Source organism: Artemia franciscana, chromosome 12 (assembly GCF_032884065.1).
Source record: "Artemia franciscana chromosome 12, ASM3288406v1, whole genome shotgun sequence".
Lineage (NCBI taxonomy): Eukaryota > Metazoa > Arthropoda > Branchiopoda > Anostraca > Artemiidae > Artemia > Artemia franciscana.
The window spans coordinates 18,313,785-18,328,407 of NC_088874.1; the positions used below are offsets into that span (position 1 = coordinate 18,313,785).

General features: G+C 36.2%; 1 protein-coding gene across 1 annotated transcript in view; it reads left to right on the forward strand.

Annotated features, from left to right (window-relative positions):
• The window catches only part of LOC136033794 (alanine--tRNA ligase, cytoplasmic-like), an 89,012-nt gene that overhangs the window by 16,970 nt on the left and 57,419 nt on the right, over positions 1 to 14,623 (forward strand). Inside the window, exons 3-5 of the mRNA XM_065714704.1 lie at positions 2,507 to 2,695; positions 11,543 to 11,688; positions 12,872 to 13,063. Coding sequence (XP_065570776.1) covers positions 2,507 to 2,695; positions 11,543 to 11,688; positions 12,872 to 13,063 — 527 coding nt within the window. The remainder of the gene's footprint in view (positions 1 to 2,506; positions 2,696 to 11,542; positions 11,689 to 12,871; positions 13,064 to 14,623) is intronic.

Below are 14,623 nucleotides of genomic sequence, written 5' to 3' on the forward strand. Positions count from 1 at the left end.
TTAAATATGTGAAATTGGTAAATCAGCCAATTAGATATAAATATATGGCAACATCATAATTGGGTTTACCCTGCTCATTAATTTCAACCCATATTGATCTACTATGTATGGCATTGGTTTAAATCCATTTATGGATTTAAACCTTTTAATGGTTTTAATCTATTAAAAGGTTAAAAACATGTTTGAAAAATTCTCTTTTTGAAGATCTGGCTAAAGTTTCTACATAAGTCAGTGGCTTTGATTTAAGTCCTTGTCTAGTTTGCAAAGTGGGCTATTGGCAACTTCTTCATTTGATAGCTTTATTTTATATGAAAAGGAACGGTTGTTGAGGTTAGCCCTATTTGTACACAGGCAATGAAAACATACTGCTTGCATCTGGGTCAGAAAAGGGGATAAGTTTGGTTGCCTTAATTTATTCAATATTTTCAGTCGTAATCTAGTTATATCCCTTATAGTTAGAGTTCTCAGTGGTTCCATTATCTGGAACCTCTTTATTATGTAATTGAGCTAAAACCTGTCAATCAAACTTTCTTTCATTTGCAACAATCAAACTGTACATGAAAGTAACCAGGTCTTGTAAGTAAATAATTAGTAATTGCTCTGTCTTTAGCATTGACTTGCCAATTGGCAGGCCAAGATAAACAACATGGGTCTGAAGTTGCAGGGTAGCTCCATCCAAATAAACAGAGATGTTATAACCTGGCTTACCCCTGAATAAAAGAACCTCAAATTTTGAGGGATTGAATCAGAGATGAATGTGTGACTACTCCTTTTGAGCACAAATAAATTTCTTCTAAGTTAAAAGTATCTTCAGTATATTGTACCAGGGATGCATCCAAACTTTCTACAATTCTAGCAATTAGTAATTTGGATTGCAGCTTTATTAAACTTTTCTGTAACAACAGAAAAGTCTAGAATGGAAAATGAAGGAGAGTCTGAAGTGCCTATTTTAATCCTTACGGATTATTGACCCAACATAAAAAGGATGAAAAATGGTGAATTAGAACGTTGAGAGGGTAAAATAATTAGCATTACATGGAATGTCTGTTGACTTTCTACATTAGCAATCAAAGGATTTCTTGTGGAAGTTATACTTGTCTCAATTTTCTAGTAGTAATTCTTGAAAAGGAAACATCGGATCCTGAGAGAGAATCAAGCGGAATTATGTGTAGGTTCTATTGTGCTTTAAGCCCAGATGACCAAGAACTTATATAAGTTTTCATCGCTTAATTAACAATGTATTTTCAGGTAAAAAGAAATTATTTCATAGGTGGAATATTATTTATTTATATGGATTTATGTACTTCTCATTAGCTAGATTTTTTTTGATGACGTTAGTGCTATATTGTTGCATAAACTATAAAGGAAATAAAGTAAAATTTGCTATCCTAACTGTTATCAACCTTAAAATTTTTTTCCGTTAGGAAACTGAAGATCATGGGGAAACAAAACTTGACAAACCACTTTCTAAAAATCGATTTTTTTTTTTTTTTTTTTTTTTTTTTTTTTTTTTTTTAGGATTTTCCCAATGAATGCTTTGAAATTGCTAATATTGGGATAAAAGTGAACTCGCCACCTAAAAGTTTAACGGTATTAAGTTTAGCGAATTCGTTCAAGGTGGTATCTCAGTCTGGAAAACGTTGTAGGCATCATATTATATTGATGTAATAAATGCAATTTGACATTAGAAGAGGTCGTGTAATTGAAGCGGTCACTGCATTTTGCATTGCAGGATAAAGTTCTAACATCTTTGGATATATCATAGCAGTATTTATATTTCTTTTAGTTGATGTTTCCTTCAGTGAAAAAATGGTTTACATCAATGTTAAATAGGGTGGAAAAGGTGCCTTAGGAAAGCGTTAAGAAAAGACTGAAAAGATGTGTTGAAATTTTTTCACTTGGAAGAATCAGAACATCTTAACTAGACATACTTTTGGCTGTAAATTTTGTCATTAATTTTTTATCAGCCTGCACCAAAGGACTAGCAGGATGCCAAAAAAGCTGTTCTGTTAGAACAAAGCCTAGGATTTCTTTTAATGGCTGGAAGGGGGAATTAGAAAAGTCTTCTCATTTTTTCTGGGCAAGCTTTAGATTATAAATTTAATCGTAAAACTTAAATCAGGCTGTGTCAAAGGACTAGCGAGATACCACAAAAGTCCTTTAACTAGAAGAAATTTTAGAATTTTTTCATGATGGGGGTAAAGTAAAAAAATCTTCCCCAGACATACTTTAGGCTATGAATTTAGCCATACATTTCTCATTGCCCTATGTCAAAGGACTAGCAAGATACCACGAAAGTCGTTTAACTAGAGCAAATTAGAGTTTTTTAGGGTGGGGAGGGGGAGTTAGAAAAGCTAAAACATTTTCAACGCCTTATCTACGTGAGGAAGCAAGTGACAGTAATGAACAAGTAACCGTTTTTACAGAGGCATATAATATTTTCCCAAGATGTTTGAAATTTCAATTATAATGCGTGATTCCTGACCTAATTTTGTTTTGTTTTTAGTTCAAGCCGATTTTCCTTGGGACGGTAGATCCAAATAGTGAAATGAGCAAATGGACCCGGGTAGTAAACACACAGAAATGTATTCGTGCTGGAGGCAAGCATAATGATTTAGATGATGTTGGCAAAGACGTCTATCACCACACATTTTTTGAAATGCTTGGAAATTGGTCATTTGGTGACTATTTTAAGGTGTGTCATTAATTAGTTCTCCAAATCATGTGGATTAGTGTTTGACATTACAAGATATGTGGCAGTCCTATATGATAAACAATTAGTAAGCTCCATTTTATCAATTGGCTGCAATAAATACACGTATAATATAAGGCGCCTAAATTTATTTCTGGATCATTTGATCAATGGGACAATAGTAGCTAGACTATCAGAGAAGTACGTATGCTGAAATTTATCAAGGAAGGGGGGGGGGGCAAAATTTGAACACGCAAAAAAATGGTAAATTATAGCAAGAATCGTAAAAATGTCGATATTGCGTGGGGAATGCGTGCCATTTTGGCGCTTTTGCCGCTGTGCCAACGGACCTGAAGACCCATTACTGATGTATGTCCCTACTAGTAGATTCATTATGATAATCTACAAAATTTCTGAACGTATCTGCAAAGTTAGCCCTGAGAGATGGTGATTATAATTGCTATATCAATTTAGTCCCAAAAAATGTTTAAATGTAATAAAAAATGAAAAAAACAACTCCATTTCTTCTCTTTTAACAAAAGAAAAAATCAAAATACTGCGGAAATAATGTCTTCAGTTATATTATGGATATTGTGTTTGATTTCTAAGCTATCTTTTTCTTAATATTGAACAATCAGACAAGGACCCTATTCAAGAACGTCGTGAAAACGGGTTGCAAATCGTTAAGGGAATTCAAATGCAGTTTTAATAGCGCAAGAAAATTTTGAAATGGATAAAAAATACACTTTTGAACACAGTATCTTTACTGTCAGAGTCTTGCAGGCAGAATATGCCTCTGATAAATATATTAAGCGTAGAACTTATTTTCCGCTGTTTTCTTGCTTCCATCCTCATTCTGAAGAACCAAGTTTGAGTCGATCACGTCTAAGTGACTGATTTAAGATTTTGGCGTCATTTATGTTGAATTATTGGCGCTCTCGTTCGTAGGATTTTGCCCCTGGTTTTCATTCACTAAATAAGCTTTTACGGGCTTTAGTGATATCAGCATCGCAACTGGTAGGGTTCTTTAGAAGGACCTGCAAATCGTTCGCGCTTAGCAACAACGTTCTATCAGTATCTTTGTCAGGTTCGGTAGCTCTTATCGTTGATATTACTGTATTGATATGCCATAGACTCGATCCTGTAGCATGGCCAACGTTCATAATTGAAGAGGTACTGTCGCTGCCAAGAAAACCATGAACATTGGCAGTGCTTTACAATCGGGAATCCTAAGCTTCGTTGTGATGCATTGTATGGGATAAACTTTCCGTTTGCATCAATTCCTAAGGACATCAATTCCTCGACATTCATATCGTGAAAAAATCAAACCAGTAAAGTGAATACATCCTTACTTTCCCATTGAACCATCTGGAGCTTGTACCCAGCATCGTTGCCTACCTTTGGTGTCGGAGGATTCATGTAGTCACCTCTTCATGTGTACTGAGCTGTAAATTTCCAGTGTCGATAAATCGGTCAGAACAAAAGAAAAGTTCATTCCGTGAAGCAAATAGATTTTGACCTTCAAGCTGGCCTATCTACTCCAAAATATTTCCGATAGGAAGTTAAGCAGGTTCTGCTTATTCTCGTCGATCCGTAAGAAGTATTCCTGTTTTGACTTCTGCGGTATCCTTGGTGTAAAATTTTGGCTCCACGGGGCTCAAAATGTGTACGATGACTGCGCTTTCTAATGACCATGGCTAAGTAAAAGCAGCTAACATAGATAATGGCAACTCTGGAAATTTTTCTATATCTTCAAGTACCAGTGAAAGAAACCGGATTTTGGGCTGCTTTGGAATTCTTCTTGCTTGAAAGTGTGGTAGAAAACATCTGATTTTCAGGTGCCATAAGCAGAATGCCTTAAGTTATTTTCCTCAAAATATGCCTGGATTCTGCTCACCTGAACTTTCTTCGTTATACAGGAAAAAATAGATGTATTTGAAACCGGTCTGTACTTTTGAACTATTCTTGTACAACGGCCAAATGATTTTTTTTAAGCTGAAGGACATTCACTAGACGAGAGACAAAGATTAAAAAGATATTTGAGTGGTTCAGCAAGCACTGATGCAAGTTTGCTTAACATCGTATTTGAAAATTCATCAGTATCTGGCGCCTTTCCAGGATCAAGATTTTGGAGTGTTCGATCCTGCTGGTACTTAAAATCTGAATCATCAAATTCTTTTTTTTTAATTTGACGGAGTAAATTGAGGATGTGTTTTTGTCTGTGTTTGTATGAACCTTGTTAAAAATTTCTAGTTTTACACGATTGTCATCTATATGTGAAAGAGTTTCAGGATCTATAAAGGAAGTGGATGATGGAGATTGTGAAACTTGGCTCCTTCTTGCACACTTCCAAAATCTTTTTTGGAAGATTCGACTCAACCTCTTGACGATTTGGATGAAGGAACTTGGTTGCTCTATTTCTCGCTCTTTTATATTTTGACCATGAAACAGAGGTTTAATTTTTACGTTCTCACGCCCATACAATGTACCGAGGAAGGATCTGTCTTTTTTTGTTAAACTGCTTGCCAGTAAATATTGGTATGTATCAATTTTTACGTTCTTTAAGGGCCTACTTAATCAATCCGAAAGACGCATCAGCGGTAGTATTACATTGCTGTAACCCCTCTCGGATAGAAAGAGACGAAATATAATCAGAAAATGCAACGTAATTTGCTCTTCCGTAATCATATTTGTAAGAATTATTCGGAGTATCAGCGAAACCCAAAAAACAATTTAGTGATATCGCCAATAACAAATAATCGCTTTTTCCTAGGTGATAAAACTCAACATTAGTAATATCATCAGGTGATTTCTTAATTGCAAGGTCCAAGGCTGAAGGGGTCGAATTAGCCCGCAAATGAGTAGGGCTCCGAATGTGCTGATGCAAATAATACCTTTGTAAAGTTTGCAGGAATTAATTTTCAAACGACTCATCAGAAAGTCGCATTCTTTTTGGGGTCCAATCAAACTACTAGAAACTTAGAACTAAATGAAAAACAGAGGACAAATACTACAGTACTTTTTTATTATTAAATGTAGACAATTCACTAACACTAGGACTACGATAAACGGCTACAACTTTAAAAGCACTTGTGGACAGGTAACTTCACGTCAACAAATAAACATTCACTTATATTTTTTAAGATTGAGTCATTAACTTCCACATACTTCAACGAGCTATGAACATAATTGAAATTCAACGCTTATAGTTACTGTTTACAATGAGATTATTATCACGCACTTGCTGGAAATACACATCTGGCTGTTGACAGTTCTTGAGTAATGATTTCGTAATAATGATGACGTGGGGTTTGAGGGCAGGATACCAGCTTCCCAATAATATCTTGCTCAAACTTTTGGCTCAGGGCCTCAAAATCAGTTTTGAAATAGGTCTCAGGTGTTTTTTTCACATCCTGAACTGAACATTTTGTGGCCAGGTCTTTCTCAACGCTTGTTATTCTGTCATTCAGAGGCTTTAGCAGCTTACCAAACTTAACATGGATCCTCTTTTCAATGTTAGTAGATGATGATCTGATCTCTTTCTTAATAACATCCTTTATCTCGTAGGCAGATAAACTATTTTGAGTGACTATCCTGTTTACAAAGGGACAACACCACACCGAACCAAGGCAACGCGTTGTTTTTTGTAAAAAAATTTATATTCCGTTTCAGTCATTTCAGTGCATTCAAGGCAAAGCCAATGTTCACAAGAGTCACAGAGAAGATCGCAACTAACATCTTTTAATCCTTTATTGCATGCCTTGCAATTATCCTTGTCCTTTGTTGGAGACTGTTTCTGGCGTTTTTGGCTCATTTTCGCTTATTTTGACTGACAATCAGATATTAGTCATGTGAGTTGACAACGCTGCCTTGTGCCAAAATTTATTTTAGGAGTGCTTCCGGTGGGATAAATATGGCTTGACAACTCTCAGCTTGTGAGGTGTTTTGATAAAACAGATAGTTTTTAACATAAACTGATATAGTTCCAACACTCCTGCACTAAAATGTGGAAGGTAGATGTTCTTTCTACTTGTGAATTTGGTAATTCATTTGTCTTTGCACTAACTAGCTAAAATTTGCTGTCCAGCGTTGCCAGTTTATCATGATGCAACATAAAATCCACAATCTGAGTTCGATGATTGCTGGGATTTTTCAGCCATTCAACTGCTCCTTCGCATGAAGTAAATCTATTTCATGAAAGACAATTTCTAAAAACTAGCCATTTTGGGACAGTATTTTTTTCTATCAATTTGGGGACAATAGTATTCCCAGCATGTCCTCCTTTTTTCTGATATACTCCAACATTATTTCAAGGGATTGTGTCTGATTACGGCTTTTATGGCACTTGGTATTAACCAAATGACATATAGCAATCGCACTTTTTGTCGGTCTATCTGTCTGTCTGTCGGTCCCGGTTTTGCTACTTTAGGCACTTCCAGGTAAGCTAGGACGATGAAATTCGGCATGCGTGTCAGGGACCGGACCACATTAAATTAGAAATAGTCGTTTTCCCGATTTGACCATCTAGGGGGAGTGGGGGCCGGTTAATTTGGAAAATATAGAAAAAGTGAAGTATTTTTAACTTACGAACGGTTGATCAGATCTTAATGAAATTTGATGTTTGGAAGGATATCGTATCTCAGAGCTCTTATTTTAAATCCCGACCGGATCTGGTGACATTGGGGGGGAGTTTGGAGGGGGGAACCTAAAATCTTGGAAAACACTTAGAGTGGAGACTTGGAGTAAACACTTAGAGTAGGATCGGGATGAAACTTGGTGGAAAATAATCACAAGTCCTAGATACATGATTGACATAAACGGAACGAATCCACTCTCTTGGGGTAGTTGGGGGGAGGGTTAATTCTGAAAAATTAGAAAAAATGACGTATTTTACCCATTCGTAGCTTACGAATGGGTGATCGGATCTCAATGAAATTTGATATTTAGAAGGATATCGTGTCTCAAAGCTCTTATTTCAAATCCCGACCGGATCTGGTGACATTGAGGGGAGTTTGGGGGAACCTAAAATCACGAAAAACGCTTAGAGTGGAGGGATCGGGATGAAACTTCATGGGAAAAATAAGCAGAAGTCTTAGATACGTGATTGATATAATTGGAACGGTTCCGCTCTATTTGGGGGAATTGGGTGGGGGAGGATTAATTCTGAAAAATTAGAAAAAAATGACATATTTTTAACTTACGAAGGAGTCATTGGATGTTCATGAAACTTCATATTTAGAAAGTACCTTGTAACTCACATCTCTTATTTTAAATCTCAACCGGATCCAGCGTCATTGGGGGGGGGGGGGACCGGAAATCTTAGAAAATACTTAAAACGGAGAGATCAGGATGAAACTGGATGGGAAGAATAAAAACAAGTCTAAGATACTTAACTGACATAATGGGACCGGATCCGCTCTCTTTGGTGGAGTTGGAGGGGGGGGGGGTAGGTAATTCGAAAAATGAGGTATTTCCAACTTACAAACGGGTGATCATATCTTAATGAAATTTGATATTTAGAAGGATCTTGTGCTTTAAAGCTCATATTTTAAATTCCGACAAGATCCTGTGACAATGGGAGTAGTTGGAGGGGGAAACCGGAATTCTTGGAAAACTTGAAAATTGGGGTATTTTTATCTTACGAATAGGTGATCGGATCTTAATGAAACTTGATATATAGAAGGATCTTATGTCTCAGATGCTTCATTTTTGACTCGAATTGGATCCGGGGACATAGGGGGTTGGAGGAGGGCAACAGAAATCTTGAAAACGCTTAGAGTGGAGAGATGGGGATGAAACTTGATGGGAAGAATAAACACAAGTTCTAGATACGTGATTGGCATAATTGGAACGAATCCGTTCTCTTTGGAGAAGCTGAGGGATGTTAATTTGGAAAAATTGAGGTATTTTTAACTTGAGATTGTGTCACCGGATCTTAATGGAATTTGATATTTAGAAGGAATCCATGCCTCAGAGCTCTTATTTCAAATCCCGACCAGATCTGTTGACATTAGGGGGAGTTGGAAGAGGAAATCGGAAATCTTGGAAAACGCTTAGAGTGGAGGAATCGGGATGAAGCTTGGTAGATAGAATAAGCAAATGTCGTAGATACGTGATTGATGTAACCGTACTGGATTCGCTCTCTTTGGGAGAGTTTGGGGGAGGGGTTCAGTGCTTTGGCGAGTTTGGTGCTTCTGGACGTGCTAGGACGATGAAAATTGGTAGGCGTGTCAGGGAGCTCCACAAATTGACTTGATAAAGACGGTTTCTCAGTTTTGACCATCTGGGGGGCTAAAGGGAGAGGAAAAATTAGAAAAAATTAGGTATTTATAACTTACGAGTGGTTGATCGGATCTTAATGAATTTTGATATTTAGAAGGACATCGTGACTCAGAGCTCTTATTTTAAATCCCGATCGGCACTAAGCCTCTGATTTCCCCTTTAAATCAATCGATTGATTCTTAGAATTTTGTTAGAGCTCATATCATATGAGCTCTTGGCTCTTAGCTCTTGTGACCTCGTCACAAGTACCATATGAGCTCTTATTTTGTTCTTGTAATCTATTCCCTCACTCTCTTCAATGCAGCTGAATCATGTTGCTACTTCCCTAATTTGCATGTAGGCATCCCGTAGGTTAGCTGATAAAAGATAAAGTGAACCTATCCTTTACTATGGTGATATGGTACTAACAATAACCTCGTCTACAGAATTGTTTTTCAACTGAATTACACGGGATCGTACAAACCTTTGTGATGCTTTTCTGAATGTTAGTTTACATTTTACGGTGGTACTTCGAACTAGAAGGCATTAACGAAAAACAATTTTATGGGATGAGCTTCGGAACTTAGCGAGTTCGATAGAGATACTGTGATCGAAAGGAATCTAAAAATTAGATTTTGGAACAAAATAAGCAAGAAGAGGAAAGTTTGAACTATTGATTAGTGTTTTTCCTGACGTTCCCATAGTCTAGGACAAGAAAAGGAATGATCGCTGTCATCAGGAATGGCTGTATATGCTCTGATTCTCCAATGCCTGCTGAATGGCATTGTTGTCTCAACAATACAAGCCGAAATATTATTTGATGTTTCGGTGACGCTCCTGCTTTTTACGTTGAAGCCAGGACTACAATCGTGACAAAAGCCTGCTCACAACGACGCTTCATCATAAAAATTTCATTAAAATTTTTCATGTAACGTAAAGCTGTACGAAGTTTTAATGGCGTCCGATTGATAATATTTTGCCTTCCTGTCTATGCTTTTTCTGCACATTTTAGGCGTGATCTACAGCTTTAAGTTATTGATTCTCATGTATCAGCAAAATACTTTTTTGAAGAAACGCGATATTATGTGACGTTAAGAAAATGCTCTTATGATCTGTGGAAAAAAGTGAGACGACTTGTGCAGAAGTGAGACAACTAGTATTTTTTCCCTATTTCAAGACTGTCTTGGACTATTAAAACCCCGTTTGAATTTTTTTGCACGACTCACAACGTTACATGAAGTTTTGATGACGCTCTCTTGGATCAATTTTTGCTTACCTGCTTGGAATTTTCGGCACAGTTGTTACATTTTCAGCGGCTTTAATTTACAAACTCTCATGTATCATTGAAATCCATTTGGTAAGAACACAATATTGTTTGTTGTCTAGAAGACGTTCTGAGAATGTGGGGATCAGGGGCGGATTCAGGGGGATGAGAGAACCGTGCCCCTCCCCCAATTTTTCTAATATCCTCATTTGTTTTGTTTTTCTTTTTTTACTCTGTTTTTAAAATAAACTTGTCAATTTGGTCCATTATTAACGCCCTTGTCACATGCCCCCCCCAAGATTTCTCTCTAGATTCACCTTTGATGAGGATAAATGTTAGATGACCAGCTTGATTAGCAGAATTCCTAGCCCATTTCAGAACTATCTTACGCTGCTAAAGACCATTTGAATTTTTCTGATGATTCCAAGTGTTTTAGGGCGTTTTGGCGACATTCTAGTAACTAATTTTTTTTTGCCTCCAGTTCCGGGATTGTTCAGCGTACTAGAAAATGTATGCTCATCCATTTACATGATTTCTTCAAACACTGAATAATTTATGATCTTTGAATCTTAGCCGTCCCATTGTTTATTAATATGTTTTCTTGTTGGATTAGGACAATTGCCTTCTAGTAATTTCAATTTCTCGTCTTGTCGGCCCTAGAGGGCGCTTCCTTTGCGGTTTGAGAACCCTGACAACACGACTGAATGACCAGAATAACACAAATTCTCCAGTAAGATATACACTCATAGTGGAATTTTGTCAAACTTCAATATTTCATTTTGGTATAACTACATTTATATTCCTTACTTTGGCTAATTGGTGGGATAACATTTAAACCTTGCCTAGTGACTGGTTTCCAGACAGGAAAATTTTGGGAAAACAGAGATTCTTCTATAGATGACAAACAAATAGATCTTGCGCACCAACAGCTAATCTGAGGTTACATTTCAGCAGACGGGAATATCTGCTACTGAGTGTAATTTCCATGGAAATTACATTGTAATCAGTTACTATCATATTTTCCATAATAGAGGTGCTTACACTTACTAAACTCCAAATCATTGAAAAATTTATGTCCATATTTAAGAAGCTCAAGGTTTTAATAAATGCAAGAGCTGTTTCTCTGCAAGAATTACTCAAAAAGAAAACATGGTAGTTTTACAACCTAAAATTGAGGTTCCCTCCTGGGGGCATAGCCTTGTGTGGCTATGAACTCTATTTTCCAGTAAATATAGCATTTTGCGTCTCTTTTCATTTAACTATTGACTTTTAGGCTGCACTTTAGTTTGCACTATTCAATTTAGATATATTTCCTTATTTTTTAGAAAGAAATCTGCACATGGGCTTGGGAGTTCTTGACTGAAGATTTAAATTTATCCAAAGATCGGCTTTACGTTTCCTATTTTGGTGGAAATGCATCATTAGGACTAGATCCTGATTTGGAAGCTAAGGAAATTTGGCTCAACCTTGGGTACCTTTCATAGTTTATTCTTTCTGTATTCTTTCTAATAATTTATTTTTTTCTCCTCTGCTCATTTTTGATACGTTCTTTTTAAGTTATGACATCGATAGGATTTATTGTTGAATCGCGTTATTTTGTTGTAAGAGCAACTATCTGCTCAAGAAAAAAAGTGTCTACAATGAAAAACAAAGAGCGAATTAAAAACTTAAAACGAGTAGAATAAATTAGCTTGTATAAGATTTCACGCCCAAAGGGAACATAACTTACTATGAATGAAAAACTTAAAATCTGAGACGAACAGAAATTACGATGAGTGTTAAATTCAAATTTAAAATGAACAAAATTATCAGAAAAAAGGAGGTTTTGCAGCTATTCAACGAGATCCTCTTTCCCACCCCCAGGGGCTTAAGTGTTATTTACGCTTAATTGATTATATTGTAAGTTTTATTTAGCCAAATGATTCTTCTTTAAGTTTGAAATGAGCAAATTTTAAAGGAAGGCAGTGGTCTCGAACAAAAGGGCGTTTTAAAGCTGTAAAACTAAATTAATAGTCAAAATGTAAATAAGTGGTAGAAATTTAAAGATTACTTTAGCCAATTGCTTTTCTATGCATTTGAAAGGAACAGACTTAAAAGGAAGAAAGTAACTGATGAAAATTTAAAATATACGAGACTAATGAAACTTAATTTTTTGTTACAAATATACTGATACTGAAGAACAAATTCTTGGGAGTTTTGAACAATATCTGATTTTGAAGGGTGATGAAAACAGACAAACTAAAAACAATCAATAAAGTACAGATTAAAGTTGCTTTTGATGGGCTTGAGTAATGCCATCTTTAGTCATGGTGGGAATGGTCGTTGTAGAAGTAGCCATGCAATGGCTGCTGTTCGTGTATTATTTACTTAATGTGTTTGGTATAGGATTTCTTTGCAGCGATATTAGCATCATATTTGCATTAAACCATATAAGAACCCTTAGAAAAGCAACTTGGTAAGAATAAAAAAATTGCTTTCTGGGGGTGGGATAGTCATCTTAGGTATTAACTTAGATTACTTTTTAGAGAGGAGATTTCCTGTATGAACAGATACAGTTGAAAGTAAACGGGGAGGTTTGGTGCTTAAATGTAAAATAAATAAATTTTTTCATCAATTTTGCTTCTACGCTATTTGATCTATTTTATATATTATAGGGTTGATAAATCACGTATAATACCTGGCACGATGAGCGACAATTTTTGGGAGATGGGTGAGACCGGTCCCTGTGGTCCCTGCTCTGAAATTCATTTTGATCGGATTGGGGGTCGTGATGCGGCCGATCTTGTAAACAAAGATGACCCAGATGTCCTTGAAATTTGGAACCTTGTATTTATGACATATAACAGGTTTGGTACTTTTTTTATTCTTTGGTTACTTATATAAATTTACACAAAGCTGAGGTGTTGATGATAAATTACTTATACCGACTGTATATTCTTACAGTTTCAGGATTTGTCTTTGGCTCTCATTTTAAAATCTAAAAGAAATTGCTGAATGGTACTCCTTAAAGCTTTGAAGATTTTGACTCCTAAATTATAGGAATTAAATTCTAACTCTCCTCTTTCTTAGTATTAACTAAAAACTTTTTCCACAAAACAAGTTTTTCAAAGGAAAGTGAAGAGCTCCATTAAGCCAAATATGAGCAGAAATAAAGTCAAACTAAAGTAAAAAAATAAACCAAAGATGTCTTATGGAGATAAATTAATAGATAAATAAAAAAAAAGAACAAAAAAAAAAAACAATGACCGTGGATTGTCGGTTTAATTGACATATACTGATATTCATTCCTTAAAGTTTTGATAATTTTTTTATTTATGAAAGTAAGAAAAATGAAAACATTTAAAACGTATTTTGTTTTCAGTAATGCACAAATTGTGTTGTGGTCTTGAGACGGCATGGGGGTTATCAGTTCTACTCATGTTAATTTTTATTCGTTTTGAGTTTGACTCGGCTGTTTATTGTAATTTCTGTTCGTTTTGGCTTTGATTTATTTATTTATTGATTTGTCTCTTCATTTAGGGACCAAATTCTAACATCTCCTTTTTAGCATTAGCTTGTAATATTCTAAATCATTATCTACAATCTAAGATTTCATCAATCTGTGTTTCTCTTTGCTTATTCCGACCTACTTTGACTCTTAAGTGTGACAACTTATGCTCCTACTCTAAATTACTAACGTTCAATGACTCTGGCTCCTCAAAGCCACAGCCTTGCCTTTAGAAAATACCTGGTGACACTTTGACTCTTAAGTGTGACAACTTTTGCTCCTGGCTCCTACTCTAAATTACTAATGTTCAGTGGCTCTGGCTCCTCAAAGCCACAGTCTTGCTTTTGGAAAATATTTGGCGATACTTACATTTCTAAGTGTGACAAGCTATGCTCCTAGCTCCTACTCTAAATTACTAATGTTCAATGACTCTGGCTTCTCAAAGCCACAGCCTTGCTTTTGGAAAATATCTGGTGACACTTTGACTCCTAAGTGTGACAACTTTTGCTCCTGGCTCCTACTCTATGTTATCCTACTCTACTCTACTCGAATGTTCAGGGACTCTGGCTCCTCAAAGCCACGGTCTCGCTTTCGGAGAATATCTGGTGATACCTAATTGTGACAAGTTATGCTCCTGGTTCCTACTCTAAATTACTAATGTTCAATGACTCTGGCTTCTCAAAGCCACAGCCTTGCTTTTGGAAAATATCTGGTGACACTTTGACTCCTAAGTATGACAACTTTGCTCCTGGCTCCTACTCTAAATTATCCTACTCTACTCTACTCGAATGTTCAGGGACTCTGGCTCCTCAAAGCCACGGTCTCGCTTTCGGAGAATATCTGGTGACACTTTGATACCTAATTGTGACAAGTTATGCTCCTGGTTCCTACTCTAAATTACTAATGTTCAATGACTCTG